This window comes from Melanostigma gelatinosum (assembly GCF_949748355.1).
Source record: "Melanostigma gelatinosum genome assembly, chromosome: 20".
In the NCBI taxonomy this organism is placed as follows: Eukaryota; Metazoa; Chordata; class Actinopteri; order Perciformes; family Zoarcidae; genus Melanostigma; species Melanostigma gelatinosum.
In genome coordinates this window covers 20,319,516-20,345,097 of record NC_136653.1, presented here as the reverse complement: position 1 = coordinate 20,345,097, position 25,582 = coordinate 20,319,516, and the positions used below count along the sequence as shown (strand labels likewise).

General features: G+C 47.0%; 3 protein-coding genes across 8 annotated transcripts in view; all 3 read left to right on the top strand.

Annotated features, from left to right (window-relative positions):
- The first annotated feature begins 1,089 nt into the window (after nucleotides 1-1,089).
- LOC306794169 (gamma-aminobutyric acid receptor subunit rho-3-like) lies at nucleotides 1,090-4,964 on the top strand. The gene is made up of 6 exons (XM_079292119.1): nucleotides 1,090-1,213; nucleotides 2,373-2,510; nucleotides 2,926-3,078; nucleotides 3,190-3,251; nucleotides 3,515-3,646; nucleotides 4,333-4,964. Exons 1-6 carry the CDS (start codon nucleotides 1,156-1,158, stop codon nucleotides 4,618-4,620), a joined length of 831 nt encoding a protein of 276 aa, XP_079148245.1. The 5' UTR covers nucleotides 1,090-1,155; the 3' UTR covers nucleotides 4,621-4,964.
- A 2,870-nt stretch (nucleotides 4,965-7,834) lies between these two features.
- LOC306794392 (uncharacterized protein) lies at nucleotides 7,835-16,573 on the top strand. Of its 2 annotated transcripts, none has more exons than XM_079292437.1 (15): nucleotides 7,835-10,086; nucleotides 10,544-10,682; nucleotides 11,009-11,143; nucleotides 11,230-11,278; nucleotides 11,481-11,617; nucleotides 11,704-11,807; nucleotides 11,945-12,055; nucleotides 12,320-12,580; nucleotides 12,664-12,731; nucleotides 12,832-13,008; nucleotides 13,488-13,557; nucleotides 13,640-13,762; nucleotides 13,882-13,940; nucleotides 14,048-14,117; nucleotides 15,875-16,573. In XM_079292437.1, exons 1-15 carry the CDS (start codon nucleotides 7,939-7,941, stop codon nucleotides 15,998-16,000), a joined length of 3,777 nt encoding a protein of 1,258 aa, XP_079148563.1. In that variant the 5' UTR covers nucleotides 7,835-7,938; the 3' UTR covers nucleotides 16,001-16,573. The 2 variants fall into 2 exon arrangements, with proteins under 2 accessions (XP_079148563.1, XP_079148562.1); XM_079292436.1 differs by having other exon boundaries at nucleotides 13,640-13,770; nucleotides 13,854-13,940.
- Nucleotides 16,574-17,139: 566 nt separating this feature from the next.
- LOC306794389 (disco-interacting protein 2 homolog C-like) overlaps nucleotides 17,140-25,582 on the top strand; it is a 45,894-nt gene continuing 37,451 nt past the window's right edge. The window contains exons 1-3 of one of the 5 annotated variants that reach the window (XM_079292426.1): nucleotides 18,075-18,420; nucleotides 24,666-24,737; nucleotides 25,162-25,266. In XM_079292426.1, coding sequence (XP_079148552.1) covers nucleotides 18,342-18,420; nucleotides 24,666-24,737; nucleotides 25,162-25,266 — 256 coding nt within the window. In that variant the 5' untranslated portion in view covers nucleotides 18,075-18,341. Of the gene's footprint in view, nucleotides 17,201-18,074; nucleotides 18,421-24,665; nucleotides 24,738-24,828; nucleotides 24,921-25,161; nucleotides 25,267-25,582 lie in introns of those variants that run through there. The other 4 variants (XM_079292429.1, XM_079292427.1, XM_079292428.1 and 1 more) reach the window with 4 other exon arrangements.

Genomic DNA, 25,582 nt, shown 5'->3' with positions numbered 1-25,582 from the left:
GTCCTTTTGAACCCCTGGCACAGGCGGAGCCTAGATGGCTATCAGCAAGTCGGTTTTCTCCTTGCTGTCAATTCAGCTCAATGTGGGGGCGAGCTGCATGCCCTATCAGTGGAAGAATCATGTCTGAGGTGGAACTCAGATGGCTTGGGTGTCACTTTCTGGCCTAAGGCAGTGTTTCTCCCAAGGGGGTGGATACGTTCACATATAAACCGGCCTATCCAGCTGGCAAAGTTGACCCCCCCCTCCCCCATCGGGAGAGGAGAGGTCAAGGCTGCTGTGCCCAGTGTGGGCCCTCAGAGCTTATATGGAAGCCACCGCCTGCATAGTCAGTTATGGTGAGCCTAAGAAGGGCTGTGCTCCTTTTTAAGAGAAAAAAGGAGAAACGGCACCTGTCCCACTGGATAGTGGAGGCCATTGCCGATACATACAAGGCGAGCGGCTGCGCTCGGCCATCCGGGGTGAAGGGTCACTACCAAGAGTGTCTCCACACCGAGGGCAAGCCTGAGTGGTGTGCCTGTGGGGGATACATGTGCGGCGGCCTCAGGGGCATCACCGAGCACATTCACCAAACACTACAGAGTTAACGTTGCCGACCCTCACCCACTGGGGAGGGTTCTTGGCCAATTTTCTCTGCCGGAGCTATAAGGGGTAGTTACTGTGCTTCCTCGTGACTCTTTTGGTATAAGTCATCCAGTGTTAAGCACTGCCTCTGGCGGTCAGTAAGGATGAAATAGAACGAAAGTTACGAACGTAACTACGGTTCTATGAATCCTGGATGACCGCCAGAGTTCTTGGTCACTCGGAATCCCGTGAACTCGCGAGAAGATTCCATAGGACTGAGCTCAGGATGACACCGGAACTTATAGATGACGGTGGTCATCCGAGGTCACACGTGACTTTGTTGATATAAATATTCGACCTGCGCATGCGCGAGACGGGATACATCCAGTGTTAAGCACTGCCTCTGGCGGTCATCCAGGATTCATAGAACCGTAGTTACGTTCGTAACTTTCGTTTTAATTTCAAGTTCGTGAGACCAAAGACTTGAGAGATTGAAGGTGAAGCTCGGGTTTCCTTGATGACAGCAGGAAGTGTGTATTTAAAGTGTTGTGTTGTTTGTGTGTTTTCAGGGTGACGGTGACGTCGCTCTGCTCGATGGACTTCAGCAGCTTCCCTCTGGACACACAGAACTGCTCTCTGGAGCTGGAGAGCTGTGAGACACACGCATGCACACACAGACACACACACACACACACACGCACACACATCTACACCCACGCATGCACACACAGACACACACACACACACGCGCACACACACACATCTACACACACGCATGCACACACAGACACACACACACACACACACACGCGCACACACACACATCTACACACACGCATGCACACACAGACACACACACACACACACGCGCACACACACACATCTACACACACGCATGCACACACAGACACACACGCACACGCACACACCTACACACACACGCACACACCTACACACACACACACACACCTACACACACAGACACACACACACACACACACACATCTACACACACACACACATCTACACACACGCATGCACACACAGACACGCACACACCTACACACACCTACACACACACAGACACACACCTACACACACAGACACACACCTACACACACAGACACAAACACACACACACACACATCTACAGACACAAACACACACACACACACCTACACACATCTACACACACGCATGCACACACACACATCTACACACGCGCACACACACACATCTACACACACGCATGCACACACAGACACACACACGCGCACACACACATCTACACACACACACACACATCTACACACGCGCACACACACACATCTACACACACGCACACACACACATCTACACACACACATCTACACACACACAGACACACACACACAAACACACACGCACGCACACACGTGCACACACACCTACACACAAACACACACATCTATACACACACACACTACACTTTGAGGTGACACGTGCGCAACAAAAAAAGTAAAGGTGGAAAGTTTAATTTTGAGGTACTTGTACTTTACTTGAGTATTCCCATTTACTGCTACTATACACTTATACTTTACCAATTATATATATATATATTATACTGAAATAGACTTTCACTTTCACACTATTTCTACACGGTAGTATTGATACTTTTCCTTTCTTAAATAGTATGCATATATTCCACGTCTGAAAAATGAATAAACTCAGGATGAACTCAGACGACAGCCAATAAATAGAGTTCTCCTCTTTCCACTTTTCCACCATGACACTGAACACCTCTCCCCCCCCCCCCCCCCCCCCCCCCACAGATGCGTACAATGAGAACGACCTGATGCTTTACTGGAAGAACGGGAACGACTCTCTGAGGACGGACGAGATCGTCTTGTCTCAGTTCTTCATTGAGCATTTTCACGCCTCCAGTGGCCTGGCCTTCTACAGCAGCACCGGTGTGTGTGTGTGTGCGTGTGTGTGTGTGTGTGTGTGTCTGAGTGATGTATGAAAAATGTTTTTTGGATCAAATCCCTGCAGCAGCTTCAACATCTGGTGGAAAGCCTGAGCCCAGAAGAGGCTGTTTTATAATGAAATGTTCACCATTGGTGTCTCCCCCGTCTCTCCCTCTCCCCCGTCTCTCTCCATGTCTCTCCCCCGTCTTTCTCCTCGTCTTTCTCCCTCCCTCTACCTATGTCTCTCTCCCTCTCGCTCCCTTGTCTCTCTCCCTTGTCTCTCTCCCTCTCTCTGTCTCTCTCTCCCTCTCTTTCTCTCCCTCTCTCCCCATCTCCTTCCCTCTCTCCCTCTCTCCCCGTCTCGCTCTCTCTCCCCCGTCTCCCCCGTCTCTCCCTCTCTCCCCCTTCTCTCCCCCAGGTTGGTACAACCGTCTGTTCATTAACTTCATCCTACAGAGGCACATCTTCTTCTTCATGCTGCAGACGTACTTCCCCACCATGCTGATGGTGGTCCTGTCCTGGGTCTCCTTCTGGATCGACCGGAGGGCCGTCCCAGCACGCGTCTCTCTGGGTAATACATAAATATGTATATATATATATGTATGTATATTTATGTATTACCCAGAGAGAGATATATATATATATATTCAAAGTTGGACAACCCCCCCCTCCTCCTCCTCAGGTATGACCACAGTGCTCACCATGTCCACCATCATCACCGGAGTCTCCTCCTCCATGCCTCAGGTAGCTGCTGTGTTTGTTTGTCTGTCAGCAATTTATGTTCTCTACAGAATTGCCTCTTTGTTGTTTTGTTGTCTCAGTGAGATACCTTTGGACCTTGATTTTTGAAAACTACTAATTTGTTTATATCCAAAATCAGGCTTTGAAGCCGTATGAATACCTTCATGTTTGAAAATAAATCCAGATATGTCTCTGTCCCAGAGTGGAGCATGAAGCTCTTTATTCTACATTTGTTCTGCGTTGACTTTAACTGGACGTGGTTCCAGGTGTCCTACGTGAAGGCGGTGGACATCTACCTGTGGACCAGCTTCCTGTTTGTCTTCCTGTCTGTGATCGAGTACGCGGCGGTGAACTTCTGCACCACTCTGGAGGAGATGAGGAAGATGAAGAGGGGGAAGGTCAGCAGCAGGTTATCACTGAGGGACGTAGTTCACTCAATGTCTCCCTCTAGTGGACACACTGGGACATTACACCCTGCAAGAGGTTAAGACAGTATTGTTAATAAGTACATTTACTACATATAGTGCACTACAGTACAATGTGGAGGTATCTCTACTTCATGACACTTTATTTTTCAACTTCACTACATTTATAATGAATATAAAAACATTTAATATTACCTTGAAAAATCAATCGCAATGTTACTTTTCTATTTTATTTTACAAGATGTTTCTGTTGAACCTTTGTTGTTATTCTATTTCACACTGGTGTAAGTATTACCACTTGAGCACTTTATATTCATTACTTTTATTCATGAACTTATAAGAGAAGATAAGAGAACTTTTAAAATGTGATGCACTGTGTTTTTTAAAATATATTTCATGGTTTCATCTTGTGATATGTAAAGATTTGCTTATTTTTTTCATCTTAAATGACTGTGATGTTTGGACTGTTGATCAGACATTTGAACCATAAAAGATATCGATTACTTAGCGTTAAACACAATCAAAACCCCACATTTCCTCTCGAGAATGTGTGAAGTTACAGGCCTAAAGATAGGGCTAGGGCTATAGAGGTTTAAGTTAAAATGTTAATCTTAAACTTAAATGATACTCAGTATTTTTTTGCCGTCTTCATGTTTCAGATCCCGTCCACCTTCAACGCCAGCCAGGCGATGGCCTTCGACGGCTGTTTCCACGATAACGACGTGGAGCTGACTCACTTCTCCCGCGCGACGCCCACCCTGACCTCCGACCCCAGGGCCCCGGACGTCCGGCCCCCGGAGGGGACCCGCCTCCGCCGTCAGCGGTCCGTGCGCGAGAACGTGGACCTGTTCGTCAGCAACAGCTACATGATCGACTCGTACTCCCGCCTGGCCTTCCCTCTGTCCTACCTGCTCTTCAACACCATCTACTGGAGCCTGTACTCCTGATGCATGCTGGGGGATTCCTGCGCGGGCACCTCACTGCATCAATCTCTTCGTCACTGATCGTCTGCTTTACGCGAGAGATAAAAGCACTCAGAGTCTGAACCCTTCATATGTTTAAATGGGACACGGTTGAATTCTGAGTAATGAATGTTCATTTATTGATTTATTTTAACAAACTGTGACTTTGTGAGTTTGTATTATTAAAAATGAACACATGCTGGGCATTTTGTGAGCTGAATACCGTATTTATCACGCATGTTAATATTTGGTTACTTTTAGGCCCAAAACTATTTTATTTAGACCTTCATGTTGACCAGACTATAATAATACACAATAAATGAAATACAACAGAACACCTGAAAACTGACTAGTCAATGTTTAATATAGGATATTTTTAGCAAAATCTATGTTGCTATAATCATTGCCAAAAATCCCAGACTATGGATTATTTTATTTTTTAAACAACAGGGGGAATATGGAAATAAACTAGCATTTAATTAAAGGTACTATTAATATTTGGTAATTATCAGGACTGACATTGGTGGAAATAATACAAATATTTTATATTTGTATGGCAGTTTTTGACAGAATTGTTTTTCCTCTCAGGACATCGGAGCAACTTTTTTTAAGAACACATGACCAACACGTTTTCAACATTTAATTAACTATTTTTTATCATTTTTCCCCCCCATTTGACTACTTTTAGGTCACCAACATATTTTTCAAAACATTTCAACACTCCTTCAGGATTTATCTCAAGTAGTGGAGTAGTTTAATTTTCGTATTTAAAATTTAATGATAAAACAATGTGATTATTTTTGTTTTCCTGTCAAAATGTCCTGTGGGTGGATGGAAGATGCGTTTGAGGTCTCACGGCTTCTGTATTTCTAACAGTGTCCACATCCCAGCAGGTGTAACTGTTATTAAAAGTATATTTTCCAACATTCTGATTTCAATTGAAACTCACTGTTTCCGTAGCAAGTGTAAAGTGCAGTTTGTCTGATTAATTGTTCATGTTCATGAGAGTGCTCGTGTGGTCAGGAAATCAACAATAACGGGCGTTTTTTAATGCGCATGCGCTAAGAGAAGTACCGTAAACAAACCGCAAGAAAGCCAGAAATCAAACGTGACTTTCAACGCAGCAGGAGGAGGAAGCGGAGGCAGAGGACAGATAACAGGACAGGTGACAGGTGAATTTACTGCAACACGCTCAATGAAAACAGTTAACAACGTGAAGTTTAGTTATGTTAGCATAACATTAGCATTTAGCTAACAGTTAGCCTCGTTGTAACGTTCTATTTGTGGACGGTGGCCAGCTGAAGCTAACGGTAGCTAGCTAGCGGTTAGCAACGTTGGAGACGCCCGTTAGCTGCCTCTGTGCCTGAAATTATCGTTTAAATTCCGGAAGAGAAGACGTTGAGAACTCTTAATATATTTAACTTCGCTAACTACACCAACGTTTTGACTGTGAAACTGTTTTAAATTGAAAATAATAAGTCTCTTTGAATGGGAGGAGTTTATAACAATAGTAAGTTACGCTAAGTCAACCTGCCGTTATCTTAACTGTTATAGTAGAACATTAGCATGTCAGTTAGCCAGATCTAACGGTCCATTTTGCCGTTAATATCAGTTTAACAGAACAAAAATATGAGAAATGAATGCTTTTTTTCCCACATGAACTCTTTAAGGATTGTCACAAAATGAATTAATCCAATTTGATCTGAAGTGAAGTAAAAACATCTCAGAATCCTGATTAAAAGGTTAAATTAATCGAAACGTATACAAAGTGTTCATGGATATACTGGGTCCTTGTTGTGAAGATGGTTGGAAGACAGTTAAGATGGTAAAGTAATGAGAAGTTAGATAATTGTTAATTATTCACACATGTCCTGTTTGACGGTCCTTTCTCTTAACCTGTCTGCTAAAAGTGATGTGAATTAATGATCTCATAAAGGTTCATGTCAGCCTTTTAAAATGAAGCAAATGATAACAAAGAACAGACGTATTATTGAGGCTATATTCAGTGAGTGTGTTCATCGATCAACAGAAAACGAACTGATTAGTGTTTTGATATATTGCTCATTACCCTAAATCTCCCTGTTACGAGTTTAAAAAGTGTCACTTCAGGTTAGACCAACATGATCTGTTTGCTTTGAATGTTGTAGCTTCTGTATTTAATTCTACATTGTTCAGTAGTTCGTAGAACATTTGAAGCCATAATTTGATCTGGTAATTTGTGATTTCTTTCATCAGAAGTAGTCCTTAGTGGCCACAACCACACATAATGTTATGACTCTTCACTTTACAGCAACAGTTTCTGTGTTGACCACATAACGTCACACCACAATCCTCTGTGTCCAGCTGATCTACAGGAGCCGTTTACTCCGTTTAGTCCTGCTTACTACTACTTCATCCAGGTATTGAAACAACAATCAGCTGCTCTGGTCTTCTCACTGCTCCTTCTCCAGACACACGAGCTTGTTTACAATCAACATCACTGTCTGACAACCCCAATATTTATTATATTGACCAATATATACATATATTATTCCAGAATCCAAAATTACAATCGACACCCTCGATTTAAAATAGAGAACCTTTTTAACCTTTAGCAGGGGGAGAAAGGGATCCCTGTTTCAGGACAGACAGACAAACAATATATGTGTATAAAGTAGAAAGAAATAACAGCATTAAAAAGTAATTGTTGAACAATAAATTCATTATTTTAAACTATACAATTGACCAGGACAACTACAGGAAAACCTGATTAATTGTTGGGGCCCGAATGGCCTTGTGAGGCAGGGAGGAGGGAGGGAGGGAGGGAGGGAGGGAGGGAGGAGGGAGGGAGGAGGGACGCTGAAGCAGAACTGATGTAAATCAAAGGGAAAGGTGTCAGTGGGAGGGAAGGATACGAGAATGAAAGGAAGGGAGGAAGGGACAAGGGGGAGTTTCGGGAGGGAGAGGGAGGAGCGGACACTGCTGCATTACTGCTCTGTGATTGGTGGTGACCCCTCTCAAACTGTAGCCTAACTAGGGCTCCCATACATTCTCACACACACACACACATAAAGTAGTGTGCGGCCCTCTGTTGAGTGGCAGGGACATGTGAGCGCCTTCACATTTGCTATTCTGGGTAGGGGAGGGGAAAAGTGGGAGGGAAGGGGAAAGAGGCGAAGCGGGGGAGCAGAGGGTCTTTTCTCTTTCTGCCAGTGGCTGAGCGGTCGTGAGGAGCTGCTCATGATTCTGTCTCGTGTTGTGTAGCCTCTTAGTGTGCGCGGACATAGCAGTCTTGTGCTTTATTCCCACTTTAGGCCGGAGAAGATGGGATGCTGTTTTAGTAAGGAGCTCAACCCCGGCCTGCCGAGTGAGAGGAGCGGTCTGTTACAGCCCCCACTGCACGACGGGCTGAGGGAGATGATGGACCAGGTCAGGCGGGAGGAGACGACAACGCCGCTCTGTCAAGGTTTCGAGAGCAGGACCCGGGGCGTCTACAGCTCCATCGACGCCGACGATCTTGAACACGACCACCAGTCCCAAACAGCTGGAGCGACACACTCGCTGCACCCAGCTGAAGGAGGAACAGCTGCTCTGCCCTGTATAGTAGAGTCTCCAGTCTCCAGCCAATCACACATGGAGGCATCCACAGTCCAGGACCAGATGGACGTCACAGAATCTAAAAGGGCCGGCCAGTCACACGACGAGGATCCAGCTGCAGCACAGTCGTCCACCGTCCCATCACACTCAGACAGTTCCCTCTCATCAGAAGAGACCCCCTCACCTCAGCCTGTAGACTCCCCCAGTGACCCGCTGACCCCGTCCAGCAGTCAAATCACCAGCGAGGAACCTCCGGCGTCCGCTCCAGACGGCACTCAGCCTGAAGGTTTGAATGAACAGACGGCTGCAGAGGATGAGTCCAAGGATTACATGTTGATGAAGTCACACACAGATCAAAGTGCATGTGTGGAGGAGGACGATGAACTTGTGCGGGGTGAGACGGGGAGAGGTGTGTCTTTAGTGGGAGAGAGTGCGTACTTAGTGGACCGCAGGGCAGCAGAGGAAGCACTGGTTGGTTTACAGGAGGAAGAGTTGGATTCTGACTTCAATCCTCTGGACGATCATCTGCTAACAGAGCAGCACATCCAGAGTTCTACACCGGCAGCTGAAACTCCTGAACTGGACACTTCCAGCCCGAGTCCTTCAAAGCCTGAGCTCCACCTCGACCCGCCGCACAGGGAGGAGTTTGTTCCTCTTCTGTCTGGACAGAGCGAGGTGGACAAACCCTCCATGCAGGGCGTGGCCATCCCTGTGAGCGCCGGCAGAGTCCACAGTGAGGAGGAGGCCGACGTTGGACACAGCGGAACAGCAGAGACGACTCTCACCTCGGTGTCCTCCGTGTCCTCCGGCTCAGTCGTGTCTTCAGTGCCCGTTGAACTCGCTCACCAGTGTGACTCCATCACATCCGACCAATTAGATGTCAGTTCAAACAATCCAGCGTTTAAACTGAGCGGCATGAAGCCTCCCAGTCACGATGTGGAGGCTCCATTCGCTGACCCTGAGCTCAGTGGCGAACAGCTCAACAGCTCTGATGTGAAAACTGAAGCTTCTGTGGTCTCAGACGAGCCTCTTCAGGATGTCCTCATGAGCAGAGACGAAACAAAAGCAGAAATCTGTCAGAACAGCAGACATGTTGAGAGAGATGACGTTCCAGATGTTTCACCTGAAACGGACCCAAACAGTTCCCTGTGTTCAGAGCAGCGTGAGTGTCAGAGCTCCCCAGAATCATTCACCTCCAGTGGTTCCTCTGAGTGTGTGCAGCCTGAAGTGGACCTGCAGCATGAAGCCGCTGCCTGTTTACCTCAAACTACAGACTCATCAGATGGAGTTAATGGGATAAAGACTCTCGTGTTACAGGAGGAGACGTCTGCACTGAGCAGCAGTATTCCTCCAGAAACTCCCGATCATTCAGCTCCTGAGACTTTGGCCCAAGGTGTCGAGGAGGACGGTGACACCTGTGACGACTCCTTCGTGATTCTTAGTGACTTCAGCTGTGCGGAGGACCAGGACTCGGACCGTGCCGTGATCTCCGTGGACCCGTCTCAAATCGACGTTTACGCCTCGACTCCGTCGCGTGTATTCCACTTCCTGCGTCCCGAGCCGACGGCGACCGCCGAGGAGGGAGAGAGAGAGGGAGGGATGAGGGAGATGGTGTCCGAGCTGCTGGGAGATGACGGGGACTCCTCCGTATGTACCCCCAGTATGTGCCCCCAGACCTGGATCCAGCTGGGTCTGGATGAGACCTGCGGGGTCTGGGCCCAGGGCGCGTCTGACGAGGGCTCTGACGTGGAGCAGATCCCGGATCAGGTCTCAGAGATGCAGCCGTCGATGGCTCCGCTGGGAGCGTACCCCTTCAGCACAGTGATGCCTCAGGGACGCTGTGTGTGGGACTGGCACACAGACCGCTCTCAGTCTGTAAGTGTTAGGGTTTCGTGTCTTATTCCCAAAATAACTCAACGTCTTTACAGAGACGAGGGCTCGTTGTTCATTGAACAGTAATAATGTGAGATCAGCCTTAATGTTACAACGTTAAGTGAACTGAAGATGAAACTCAACAGGTGGATGAAGATGTGAAGCTCTCGTTTATATCCGAGAGTAAATCTGAAAAGATGCTTTCTTCCTCTTTACTGTTCACTTTGCATTGAGTGAGATTGAATAGTTTCATTATATATTAATATGTTATATTTAGTTTTGTCTCATTGACTCTGATCCAATGAGAGCTGCTTTAAGCCTGCTGCCTGATCTTAACTTTATTATTCACTTTCTTTCACAAATATTTCCATCACTCATGTTGTTCTTATTCTCATAAACACATCTGATTTAACGCTTCATGTTGGATTAATATTCTGAACATTGGGTCTTCTTCTCTCAGGGACCTGTGGCCCCCAGCCTCAACCCTGATGCTGAGGCATGGACCAATCACGGCTTCAACCTGGACGTCGCTGGCCCCGCCTACCTCCAGGCTCAGCAGCCATGGCTGCAGTTCCCCACCGTCGTGACCAATCAGGGAGGTGAGCTGGCGTTAAACACACCGTCTGCTTCTGTTCTCTTTCTCACAGCTGTCTCTGACGGCATACTTTTCTTTTATGGGAAAATTAAATTTTATGTCTTGATAAAACACGATTAAATAACTTTTTCCCCAGAACTGCACCAGGTTCCAGGACAACTCGAATCCAACTGAAAGTGTTTTACTCCGTCTGTGTCGCTGTGGTCATGAAGTGATCACGAACACGAGAGGAATCGTTTGAACCATCTCTCGTCTTCAGTGTTACAATGAGGAAACAGCTTTGCTGGATGAATGCTAATTGTTCCTACGATTTCTTTATTTTATCTTTAGGATACGAGCCGGCGTTCCAGCTGGAGAACGTGGGCCTGACGGAGATCGAGGTCGATCGTAGAACACTAGAGAACCAGATGCTGTCTGCTGAAGCTCCTCTTGTCAACGGAGAACCCACTGACTCACCTGTCACAGGTATCAATCCAGTGTAGTGGTCTGTATCCAGTTTATATGGTTCACCAAATGAACCATGAAGTAATAATGACTTCCTGTGATTCCAGATGAGAGCATCGAGCAGCTGAGGAGCGTTTTGGAGTCCTGCCTGACCAGGTAACCACTCACCTGGTCTCTGTTTATGTCCTTTAAACATATTGACATGAGACATCGATACTAAGCATACATTCAACACTGACTTAAAGGCGGCTTCCAGGACCTATGTTAGTAGTTTACTGATTTGACCTACCATTTAACAGCTGTTTAGTTTGTTGTTGGTTCCAACACGTAGAACATGTCACCTCTCATCTCTCCACAGGGAGCACCTCAGTAACGACCTGTACCTCAACTCCCAGATGGACGACGATCAGTACGTTCCCATCGCGATGCTGGCCAGCCTGGACCGGATCAAGAGTCTCAGCACGGACCTGGACCTCATCTCAGACATCTTGAAATGTCAGTGTTCATGTTCAGATGTTGGTAATCTACGATGCTCTACTGTGAGGAGTTTGTGCTGAGTCTCTCCTCTCATTGGTCGACAGCTCTGCCGACGGTTCAGGTGACTCCATGTGGACAGAAGGTCCGAGCCAATCAGAGCCGCTGTGTGATCATCCTGAGAGAGATCCCCAACACCACACCTCAGGAGGCAAGGAACCCACAACAACCCCTCCTCTCCTTTCCTAGCTCTGCTCCCTTCTCCCCTCCTCTCTCCTCTCCTCTCTTCCTAGTAAACTCATGCTTTTCACTTTGACCGGTGTGTTTGATGTCTCCGTTGTGCTGCAGGAAGTGGAGTCTCTCTTTGACGTGGAGGACCTGCCACAGTTCCTGAGCTGTGAGTTTGTGAGCAACGATAACTGGTTCATCACTTTCAAGTCAGAAACCGACGCACAGCAGGTGAAACACTCTTCTGCTTTATCTTTATCTGACACTGTGCGCAAATAACAACTTTAAACACAATGAAGACGCAGTGTTCAATTGTTGGTTTAAGAATTTAAATATCAACCTTTTCTGAATGGCAAACATGTTGTGATCTCATTATTTGATCACTGAAGTCATGCTTTTTATGTTGTCAGTTTGTATATTTCATTCAGTTACACACTGTTGTTTGTGTGATTTGAAAGTATAGTCACTCTGTCCCGTCTCTGCTCACGTCTTTAGGCCTACAGGTACCTCAGAGAAGACGTCCGGGAGTTCCAGGGAAAGCCCATCATGGTGAGGATAAAGGCCAAAACCATGGCGGTCCCTTCCTTTGCTCCACAAAACAGCTACAGACCCCCCCAGCTGGACCAGTGCAGCGGACATTACAGCTCCTACTTCCCCCCAGCAACCTACCAGCAGCCCTGCCCCCCCCGGCTGCTCTTTGACCCCACCAACGAGGCGTGGGCTTCGGCTGCGACGGGATACCAGGACTGTGCCCAGGTGAGAGGTGTATTAAGACATCGGAGAGAGAATAATCCCGTCACGAGCAGAGTGATGCAGCGCTTTGTTGTTTCTCTCAACAGCAAACATTGATGAACGACTTGATCGACGGATTTTCCAACTTCAGACCGTACAACCCTCACAGGCCGAGGTAGATACCGCTGTTTTCATCACGATACTCGTAGTGACGCGTCTTTTTGTGATCCCGGTGTGAATATCCACTGACGGCCATCATGACCCATCTCCTCCAGGAGAGGCTCGAGGGGGTCGAACTCCAGAGACCGTTGGCAGTCCGATCAGAAGGACTCGTCAGAGCAGACGCCAGCAGAGCGCTCGTCCTCTCCCATGAAGCCGGGTCGAGGGCGGTCGCAGGGCAACGCGCGCCGTCAGAGCAGAGGGGGAAGGGCTTCCACTTTTGATCGAGGAAGGTAACAAAACATCAAGGCAGAGGAACCCCACCTGTGTTTACAGGTCCTCTGTTGTTTCCATGGTCTAGGAAAGTTCAATCCTCTATGGAGCGTGGCGGTCCAGTCCTGATACCGGACTAACTAACACAGTTCATGTAGTTGTACCTCCTGTCGAGGCTCATGATGCGACACCTGTTTTAAATTCAGTCACATCAACCTTCCACGATCAGAATAACTAACGCTGTGGTGGGACATAGTTTGCTTTCACACCTGTGAAATAATAATCTGTTGTTGGCTCAACTGATCCAAACAGAACCAGAGTCAGTCTGAACCGGATCAAACAGGTCTGATGTGGATTCACTGGTAATGACAGTGAAGAAGCAGCACTCTTACATAAAACTAATAATTCTTACGAGCTGCACACGGATCCCTCTGAGCCGACAGACTCGTGTAGGATTCAGTGTGATGAGTGATGCTTTAAACTCCGCCTCTCTCTGAAGGAGAGGAACCTCCAGCCAGAGGAGGAGCGACAACCCGACGTCCTGGGACGCTTCTGATGGAAACACTCGTGTAAGTAGCCAGCGAGCATCACGAGTGTTTGGAAAGCTCACTTTGTTGTGTGTTGACTGTGTGTTTGTGTGTGTTTGTGTAGAATTCACAGAGCCAGTTGCGAGAGCCGTCTCCTCCCCCCGAGCTCGGCCTCACCAGCTTCCCTCCTCTGACTCCACCAAACACCGCCATGGCAGTGCTACCTGCAGCTAACGGCAACGTCAAGGTTACCCAGTGTGTCTCTGTCTGACACACACACACACACACACACACACACACTGGTCATCTGATGCTCTGTCCTCATATTTAAACCTCAGACTGTCTCTTTGCTGTTGCTCATCACAGACTCCAGTGAGAAGCAGCAGCGTGTGTTCACCAGCGTCACAAGAGCAGATCTCAGAGCAGTAAGTGAGGATTTATCTACTGCATCAGACTCTCCAGTCGTCTCCCCAGCAGGATAGTTCAGGTCCAATGCTGACTTTGATCCAGCTGATCTGTGATCTGTGTGCAGGAATGTGAAGGAGCGTGCAGAGACGACCAGTGAGGCCAAAGCAGCTCAGCAGACACAGGAAGCAGTCGCAGTAAGACCTGTTCATGGTGCTCAAATGTTCCTCCTGTTTCTGTTTTACTTCAGTGTCGTGTGGACGGAGTGACTCAAAGGAAAGACTTCAGGGCAGGGTTTGTTTAACCTCCGTCTCTCAGTCCTCTCAAAACATCGGCGTCTCTCTCAAAAGCTAGTGTTGGTAATGTTGAGGAATTATCAGTTCACTAGATTTAAAAAACCTAAACACCAGCCCAGTCTAGAGAAAGTCTCCCAGTGGTCAACACTGATGCTGCGTTCACACCGGTCGCGTTGATTTTTTGACGCACTGCACAATCGCGTTCAACGCGCCGCCGGTCGTGTTCACACCAAACGCCGCAAAATCTCGTAGCGCCGGAGAGGGGGCGTGGTTTATCGTCTGGAAGCCGTTCACCTGGCCGCCATTTCTTTCCGCTGTCAACCGTGAAAGGAATAAGGACGTGTTTGTACGTGTTTTGTACGTGTTGTGGAAGTCCCTCAAACATCGGAATGCCAAACGCCGTCATGTCTGGTTCATAATATTGTTCAGAGGAGCTCCGTGGATTGTATCGAGCTGTATTCACTGTCTAGCAAACCACCGGTCGCTGTTTACTACAGCTGTAGGAACACTAAATAAACTGATTTGGCTGTGATTCAACGGCAATAAACCGACAAAAAGGGACTCCGAAATAACTACGTAATGATGCCGATTTGTAGGTTACTGGTCTTCTCAATGGAGCTCTGATGGATCGGTGCTAGGCTATGCTAACATTGTAGCAGCTCCACCAACACTCAGAATAACTTCGTAGACGTAAATACGGCAGCGTCTATTCATTGTTTGTACCGTATGGTTTACACACACACATGCATACACATAGTTTGGTCCGGTCTCTGTTGATATGAGGTATCGTAGAGCTCTGGGTGAACACAGACGGCTACAGGATTTATTTCCTGATTCAACAACGGCAGGAAGCCAGTGATGACAGGGGGAGCAACTCAACGCTGATTGGCTAATGCTGCGTTCACACCGGTCGTGTTGATTTTTTGACGCGCGTCGAGATTACATACAAAGTCTATGCACAGACGCGATTAAGTCGCTGAAGTTGAAAAATCGCGGCGCGCCAGTCTCATCGCGTCTGTGCAGAGACTTTGTATGTAATCTCGACGCGCGTCAAAAAATCAACGCGACCGGTGTGAACGCAGCATGACAGCTCCTCCCTCCAGAGACACGCCCCCAAAATGATCATCATGAACGTAAACTACAAACATGGCTGCTGTTAGAACTCACAGCTGTTAAGACAGCAGCTGGAGGAAGACGAACAATGAGTGTACAGACAGAATATGTGCCCGTCTAATCATTTAACTTAACAGCACACATACATGGCCAACAAAGCTGATTCTGATTCTCTTTACATCCCGACAGCCGACAGAATTTAAACACATATAATATAAGTATTTCAAAATATTACCAATCTTAGCTTTAATACAAAATATCTCTGTCATTTAACTTTTACTTTCACTAATAACAGCAGTGACAATTAGTTTTTTTTATTATTTGTAAGTAGTAACGATATAGTACTTATGCAAAACTGAAATGATCAGCCAGATAGAAGAACAATTAGTTTCATCGTAATAATCACTTTTATACGACACTTTTCAGTTCACTCAGTTCCTATAAAATTAAATCATTTTAAAAAGCTGTTGCTTGATCTCAGATCTCAGATCTGTGTGAGAGTGAACAGGTGTGACAGCCTTTGACCTTGTGCTCTGATTGGCCAGGAGTCCAAGAAGCCCAGCTACGCCGAGATCTGCCAGAGAGTGTCGTCCAATGAGCCGCTGCCGCCCGCTGACCCCGCCCCTTCAGAGGCGGAGCCCGCTGCCCCCACATTCCCGGGCCAGGCGTAGGCACCGGCTCTGTCGCCATGATGATCGTATCTGTGGAGAATTCTAAAAAGACATAAACTGAACATGTATTAATGAATGAATGTGCTGTCGTATGTCGCTGGACGTTGATTTGTTGGTTTCATTAGTTCGTAGTTAAGATCAGTTTCCTGAGAGCCAGGTTTAGATTTAGTCTTGTTTTGCTGTCGGCTCTTCTCTTCCTGCTGTTTGTGTGTGTTTGATGTTTTCTTTCTCTGTACAGGATGTTCCATCACTTTTATTGTTTTAGTTCCATACATCTGTGTTATTCTTGAGTCTACATGGACACGCACACGATGCTGCTTCTCTAAACATGAGTACTCGTCTCCCAGTTTGTCCCATGTTCAGACGCTGTGAGTACTGGGAGGATCACTTGAATATTCTTTATCTCGACATGACTTTTTTTATTGTATTTTAGAATTGATGTCCTATTTTTATTGCTTTAGTGTGTTGAAGCTTCAGCTGAACATCAGTGTCTCAACGTCCCGTGTTCACGACACGGGACGTCCTACAGAGGGAACACTCTGTGTCCATAAACTTGAGTCTGATTGTACTTTGAGTCCTGTTGTTTAAAGAATACAATTTTACTGTGGAACAGTTGTGATGGAGAAAGAGCAGGCGTGGTTGTGGCACGTGTTACTTTGTCTGTACAGATGTACATATTGCTGAACAAATATTAAAGTGCCTTTGAAGTTACAAAACTAGTTTGTGTTGAATCAAAAGTCTGACTCATCAAAGCTTCTCTTCACAGATTATTTGTTTCTGTAAAAGGTGTTTTTTAATGTTTTAATGTAAATGTCACAGCACCGAGGGTCTAAACTGTGGTTCTGTCTCCTGACCAGCAGATGGCAGACGAGTGTCATAACAAATGCTCCATGATGTAGCTCCACTTGTTTACAGCCAGGATGATTTGATTGGTGGAGGGCTGCGGGCCGAATGAATGTGACGAGTATCACTAATCGCATCCTCTGTGTTAGACGGACAAATTGATGCTCACTTGTGTGTCGCTGCCACATTAGGCCGGTTACATCCTACTGGACTTAATTAAAGGCTGCCTGGCCTTCTGATGCTCATCACATTATTCTGTGGAGGTTTAGATTAGATGAGCACATTTAAAGGACAGAAGAACGTCACTGATGGTTGACACTGTTTCTTCTGGCTCCATCCAGCAGCATGTTGTGTAAAGTAAGTAAACACATGATTGTAAAAAGATGTATGTTCTTTTTTTGTGAGCAGGCTTTATTGTTTGCACTATTACGCTGTGTTTGAGCTCAATAAGAGGATTAATTAAGTTGTGCACATCAAAAACATAAAGTCATGGATGAAAGACTGCTGATGAAGACCATGTGTCGAGGGTTAAAGCTCCTGAAATAAGAACACCAAAGTAACCTTTCCACAAAAAAAATAATAATCCATAATGTAAAAATAATTGTTTGAATAAAAACCAATTGAATGAAAATTAACTAAATGGATGAAAAACTAAATTGATATTTAAACTTAAACTGTAATAAGATTAAAACGTCATATTGCAGCTTTTAAATATTTTATATTCATTGAATTAATTTAAATATTGTTTTCAATATCATTTCTTCATTATTATTTCTCTCCCAGATCTCAACAAACAAACAAATAATTTAAAAATAATTTAACAATGTTGACTCTTGATTTTATATCTTTTTTATCTTTATTTAAACATACATTTTTTCACTTTAATTTGGCTCCCAGACGTTTACTAAATACAAATAATAATTGAATAAGATTAAAACAAATGTAATGTTAAAGATTTTAAATATTTATTTAATAAACTTAAATATAATTTTCTATTTTTTTTTCTTTATTCTCCAGGACATTTACTAAAACAAAAAATACAAAAAAAGAGGAAGACATAATTTAAAGATCGTAATTAAACACAGATTTGTGGTCCAGGTGTAAAACTACACCGTCACTGTGTGCTGTAGGTGTGGTTGCTCGCGGCGCCCCCTGTCGGTGATGACCGGTAGCGCCGCCTCCTTCCTCCGTAGAGTCACGTGACACCAGCGGCAAAGAAGCTGCAAACGGGTCTAACTGTGTGGGGCTGCGCGAGCCTCACCATCATCATCACCACCACCACTACCAGCACCAACGGCTGAGCTACCGGGAGTCTTTACCGATCCGAGGAGCCGTGCGCAAAAAACGGACCCGGATTTATCCTCTTTGTTCTTCCTCCTCGACGCCTCGTAGTCTCTCCGCCGAGGAGGGGCCGCCGAGGAGCAGCGGAGGAAGAGGAGGAGGAGGAAGAGGAGGCAGCAGCAGTTGAAGGTGTGTTTTCTACGAGCACGAGAGCCGAATGTCGGACCGCGAGGCGTCGCCGATCCCGTTGGAGATCCGAGCCCGGCTCGCGGAGCTGGAGCTGGAGCTGTCAGAGGGTAAGACATGCTTAAAATGGGGGGACGAAGAACAAGCCCCCTCCTCCTTCCTCCTCCTCTTCCTCTTCGTTTTCTCACCACCGCCACCACCATCATCATCATCACCGTCTACTAACGGAATCTAACCGTTCATTCCTGCAGCCCCCCCCCCTCCCGCTCCTCCCATCCAGATGTTTGTCCGGCCTGTCCAGCTCCCTGTAGCGGGTGAGGGCAGAGCGGGGAAACACACTCGGCCGCGGCTCTTTTGTCTCCTCACACACACACGCGCACACACACACAATCACACACACACATCCGGCCCGTTTCGGGTCCGACAACCAACCTGTTTTTTTGACCTTGAGACGTTGACACGACCAGCCTACCTGTGTGCGCGCGCGCACGTGTGTGTGTGTGTGTGTCTATGTTTGCGCACGCGCATGTGTGGTTTAATAATAGCATTGCGATGCAACGCTGCGTGACAGAGCAGCAGCAGCATCACAGAGGGGCACCTCGGCTTCTGATGCCCCCGTGATCTCCTGCCGCTGTGCCTTTGGGCCTGAGGATGAGGAAGAGTAGGATGATGCTTGGGAGTACCCCCCCCCCCCCCCCCACTACACAGATACAACCTGTCTGTGGGCCGTTGACTCTCAATCACAGCTTCAGTGGGAGACAACAGGAACATTTCCGCCTTTATATAACGAGCATGGCATGTTTTATTCATACAGGCTTCAGGGACACGCTGGACCTGAGCCTCCCTGGCTGCCGGGTTCACGTCCCCTCTGTTGTGGGTTTGTGTGTACTTGTGATCCGTCGCAGCTAAAAACCAGAACTAGATGTGACTCGTGTCAGGATCTGCAAAAAAACCCTGCAGTGTAAAACGTGCCTCACCTGCAGCGATGTGCAGCTAAAAAATACAGTGTCTGGAGGGGGACTAGGTCTCTAGGAGGACCGGGAACTATAGGTCTGTAGGACGGGGACTAGGGACTATAGGTCTCCAGGAAGACGGGGACTATAGGTGTCTAGGAGGACGGGGACTATAAGTCTCCAGGAGGACGGGGTCTCTCTAGGAGGACGGGGACTATGGGTCTCCAGGAGGACGGGGACTATGGGTCACTAGGAGGACGGGGACTATAAGTCTCCAGGAGGACGGGGACTATAAGTCTCCAGGAGGACGGGGACTATGGGTCTCCAGGAGGACGGGGACTATAAGTCTCCAGGAGGACGGGGACTATAAGTCTCCAGGAGGACGGGGACTATGGGTCTCCAGGAGGACGGGGACTATGGGTCTCCAGGAGGACGGGGACTATAAGTCTCCAGGAGGACGGGGACTATGGGTCTCCAGGAGGACGGGGACTATGGGTCTCCAGGAGGACGGGGACTATGGGTCTCCAGGAGGACAGGGACTATAAGTCTCCAGGAGGACGGGGACTATAGGTCTCCAGGAGGACGGGGACTATGGGTCTCCAGGAGGACGGGGACTATGGGTCTCCAGGAGGACGGGGACTATAAGTCTCCAGGAGGACGGGGACTATAAGTCTCCAGGAGGACGGGGACTATGGGTCACTAGGAGGACGGGGACTATAAGTCTCCAGGAGGACGGGGACTATGGGTCACTAGGAGGACGGGGACTATAGGTCTCCAGGAGGACGGGGACTATGGGTCACTAGGAGGACGGGGACTATAAGTCTCCAGGAGGACGGGGACTATGGGTCACTAGGAGGACGGGGACTATGGGTCTCCAGGAGGACGGGGACTATAGGTCTCCAGGAGGACGGGGACTATGGGTCACTAGGAGGACGGGGACTATGGGTCTCCAGGAGGACGGGGACTATAAGTCTCCAGGAGGACGGGGACTATGGGTCACTAGGAGGACGGGGACTATGGGTCTCCAGGAGGACGGGGACTATAGGTCTCCAGGAGGACGGGGACTATGGGTCACTATGAGGACGGGGACTATGGGTCTCCAGGAGGACGGGGACTATGGGTCTCCACACACACACACACACACAGTGAGGTGTGTGTCTATGGGAGCTTCCTAATCCAGCAGAGAGTGTTTATCAGAGCAGATCATGCTGCTGGCAGATGTTAATGATGGAAAACACGGCGGGAGGAAGTGGAAACGTCACGCACCAACGTCACACACACACATGGCCAGACGTGTGTGTGTGTGTGTGCGTGCGTGGTCACTACAAAATAAGAGCATGTCGTTGTAGATGAGGCATCTTTTCAAAGAGGCTGACAATGATCTCAGTGATTATCTGGTGGTTCTGGAGCTGTCCGGCACTGAGATGTCCAGCAGACCTCGAAGTAACCGTCAACGTCTTGTCCTGCCCCCTGCGGTGTGTTTAGTGTCCTCGGGAGGTTTCTGTGAGTGTGTGTGTGTGTGTGTGTGTGTGTGAGCAGCAGAAACAAGGAAATGTCCTCACATGAATATTGAATCAGCAGAGAGCTGCTCCGCTGTGAAACTCTTCCTCTGCTGAATACATCATATCAAAGCTTTGTGTGTGTGTTGAATATGAAGACTCACAGAAGGTGATGGAGATGATTTCAAACACATTTTATACATTTTCCCTCCGTGTTTCTGTGTTTGTGCATCAAACATCTGGGCTCAGAGTGTTTCAGGTCACTGCAACCAACTCACTCTGCAAAACAACTTCTTTATGAGGGACGGTCATGAATATTCTACCAGAGATTGTTGTATGTTGTTTAGTTTAGTTACTCCATGAAAAACTATCATAACGCTGCTGAATGTAGATTTAGTCGCTGTTGTTTTATCAGTAATAGTAATATAAAGACGTCTTTTTGGACCACAGACTGAATATAAGAAGTGGACGTTGTGATGTCACTTATTGGTTTGTGGATGTTTTGAAGCTTGTTTTTTTTGCAACCAGTGAACAGGAAGTGACCATATATGGACTGAGGAGCAGTGACGTAGAGACGCCGTATACGTCTCTGGTCACCTGTCAATCACTGTGTAGCCCCGCCCTAAAGCATCCCCTGCTCTATGGTCTGTGTGACTCTAAATGGACCATAATGTACTAAATGAACATCATGCTGTATTGAAGAAGACTTGAAACTAGAGATTGAGACATAAACTCATGTTTACAATGTTTACTGAGGGAATAAATCAAGAGAGAAGTAGAGTCACTTTCTATAGACTTCTATACAACCAGAGGAGTCGCCCCCTGGTGGACACTAGAGAGAATGCAGCTTCAACACGTGACGCTTTGGATTATTTATGGTCATACTGTCTGGGTTGGACTGGATCTTGCGACTCTTTTCTCACGTTCCAGTCGATAACGTTGAGTCCAGCAGCAGGAAGTGGGACCAGTCGGTGAGTTTTGGGTCGCCGATGGTTGTGTGTGTGTGTGTGTGTGTGTGTGTGCGTGTGTGTGTGTGTGTGTGTGTGTGTGTGCGTGTGAGAGAGAGAGAGAGAGAGAGAGTGTGTGGAGTTGGTTACCATGGTGGCTCCGTGGGTGGACTATCTGTTTCTGATGATGTGATAAGAAAGTGAGAAAGATCAAATAAAAACAAGATGTCAAGGAGACAGCAGAGAATAATTCAGCAGGAACAGATGGATGAGGGAGGGAGGGAGGGAGGGAGGTATAGGTATGAGGGAGGAGGGGACGGAGGTAGGAAGCTTGTCAACACTTTAATCCGAACACGTCAAATTCCACATCTACATGATGTGTAGTTTTTTAATCACAAAAAGGGGCGTGGCCTTGACGTTTCTTAAATAACCTGTTTGTTCCGATCTGATCTACGAAGACATGTATAGAGAGGAGGAGAGGAGGAGGAAGAGGAGAGAGGAGAGGGATGGAGAGAGGAGGAGAGAGGAGGAATTAGGCTGCCAATACAGACTGGTATGACACACACACACACACACTCACACACACTCAGGTATCATTACTCCACTTCTAAACATCTGATGCTTCAAATCCAAGATGGCCGTCTCGGGCCTTTTTTTTGCTCCAGGAGAACCGTTACTAGGCAACACCCTCCCTGCTCTGCTGTGTGCGAGTGAAAGATGGCGTCTCCCCACGGACCTGTGTGTGTGAGTGTGTGTGTGTGTGTGTGTGTGTGTGTGTGTGTGTGTGTGTTACAGAGAGAGAGCAGAAGAAGAAGAAGGAATGTTGTTATGCTGCGGTTGATCTGAGAAAAGGCCTCACTCAGAATTAACACACTCTTATACACACTCACACACGCTATTATACACACAACACTCACACACACTCGTATACACACACACAGTCACACACACACACACACACATAGACACACTCACAGAGCAGCACAGATGAGCAGATTGGACCCAGATGTTCTGGCCGTTCTCCACGGTCAGATTGTGAAATGCACTTTTCTATTTCATTCTCTTTCTCCACCCTACCTTCCTACCTTCCTACCTTCCTACCTTCCTACCTACTTATCTATCAACCTACCCACCCTCCATCCTCCCTCCCTACCTTTCACCCTCCCTTCCTATCCATCCATCCGTCTCATATGTGACACTTTGTTCCTTCCCTCCTCTCTCAGTCGAAACACCGGGACACAACTTAACTGAACTCATTGATAAATACATTCATAAATACAAACATCAATACATATGCAACACCATTTTGTGTGTTTTGAGTGCTTCAGAAGGGTCCATGCTGAGAGAGCGTGCTCAGTGGAGAAGTGTGTCCTTGATTTGTAGTGGAGGAATATGTCGATGGTCAGCAGTACGTTGCTGTAGAAGTCTATTTGCTCTCAGCATGAATGTATTTGTGTGCACAGCTGCTGCTGTGAAACACTGAAACAATGTGTGTGATCTGGAGTCACCGCTCAGGTGTGATGATGTCACTGCTCCAGTTAAAGATGAAAGGCACTCGAGAGCATCTTTCTCTGGTTGTGGTCGATGTTCTTCTGTTGTTCTGATCTTCAGGACCAGAGAGCTTTCATATGGAACACGTGTTTAATCCGCCGCGTAAAATAGTCCCAACAAACGCTCCATTTCGTCCTGTTTGTGTGATAAAAACATGAAACTCTGTATATGTATGTGTGCTTTAAGATCCACGTCCCGTCTGAGGTACATGGAGGGGACGGTGTGATGAAATGCACATCTGTCAGCATGTCTGGTTCAAAGCAGGTTAACGGGGGGGTCCAGTTAAACCTCTCTGTAATCCAATCACAGTCAATAATTAGTAAACTGGTGCGAGGCAGTTTAGCAGCGACACACGAGGAGGTGTTAGCTCACGTTAGCGCCGCTGCGAGGACCCTGGGGGGCTTTGATTGACAGGTGGTGGTGGAGAGGGGGCGTGTAATGAGCTTCTCCATGGCTTCACCATCTTCATCTTCTAAAGATCCTGCTGCTGGTTGTCCCAGTGTCCCAGTCTGAGCTTCCCAATGGAGTCAATGAGAACACTTTATGGTTTTATTGTTGTTATTGACTCGGCCGTGTGTAAGAAGTGGACGAAGTCGTCCAGTCGTCACTCGTTGGTTTGTGGTTTACAGTTTTGAAGCCTCGAGTTCGGCGTTTTGGCCGTCACCATCTTGTTTTTTTAGCAACCAGTGAACAGGAAGTGACCATATCTGGACTGAGGAGCAGTGACGTAGAGACGCTGTATACGAGACCTGTCAATCACTGTGTAGCCCCGCCCTAAAGCATCCCCTGCTTTATGGTCTGTGTGACTCTAAATGGAGCATAATGTACTAAATGAACATCATGCTGTATTGAAGAAGACTTGAAACTAGAGATTGAGACATAAACTCATGTTTACAATGTTTACTGAGGTAATAAATCAAGAGAGAAGTAGAGTCATTTTCTATAGACTTCTATACAACCAGAGGAGTCGCCCCCTGGTGGACACTGGAGAGAATGCAGCTTTAAGACACTTCACAGCTCGTATAAAAGCTTCGACATGGTGTCCACCAGAGTGTCACGTTTCATGAAGTGAGACGAAGACAAGATGTTCTTCGTTGACATTGTTACATTTATTCTTTATTTCTTTCTCTATCTTCGTTTCCACCATGACTCATCGCATTGTTTATTTTGTTTGTTTGGTTCGTGTTTTTATCTTTAATCAACGGTCTAGACAGAGACGTTAAAAGACTGGGAGAGACGAGGCTGCAGGAGCATGACGATAAAAACAGAGCGCCATGTGCTTTTCATGGTGTAAAATAAAAAATAAAGATGTTTTTATATTTAATGAGTAGATTAATTGTAACAATAATTTAAAAAGCAGCCTTCACGTCTCTCTCACTCTCTATCTATCTCTATCTGTTTACAGGGGACATCACTCAGAAGGGTTATGAGAAGAAGAGGTCCAAACTGATCAGGGCATTTGTTCCACATGCTAGAGGTAATTCAGACTTAGCAACCTCTGACCCCCCGAACACACACACACACACACACACACACACACAGAGTATTCTCATAGTAGGGCATCGATCTGGCCATTAGTGAACGTGGGTTCAGACTCCCTGGAGCTCAGCTGGTTCCTCCGCACCACCATCATCATCATCACCAGCACGGGGATGAAGAGGTCCTGTCCGTCTCACACTAAGACCACGTTTTTATGATTTCACCTTTTATGATGTCAGAAAAATATAATTTTTCTGCCGATTTCAAATCATCCTCATGTTTGTTTTTTCCTCTTTTTTTTTTTTGCTTTTGTATTTACTGCTTTTTGCGAAACGTGTATGTGCCTATCTGTGTGTGTCTATATAAATGTGTGTGTGTGTGTGTGTGTGTGTGTCTGTCTGCTTGCCTGCTTGCCTCTGTAGGTATGGAGGGGCCCATGTCTCATCGGGCCCCGCTCGGACCCCCCTCTGCGGCCCGTTTCCACCGGCGGCGAACGTCCGGCACCAGAGACGAACGTTACCGATCAGGTAGAGAGAACACCTGCATGACATCATCACTGCTGTCAATGATGTCACCGTCTAAATGCTCCACTGATACCAGCTGTCCAACCCAGTCTACTTTAAGTTACTGTGAGGAACTTTGAACTGGTCCTGAACCAGTCTCACTGTAGTCCTGATCCTCTCTATGAACCAGTCTCACTGTAGTCCTGATCCTCTATAATATAGAGGATCAGGACTACAGTGAGACTGGTTCATATAGAGTCTATATGAACCAGTCTCACTGTAGTCCTGATCCTCTATGTGAACCAGTCTCAGTGTAGTCCTGATCCTCTATGAACCAGTC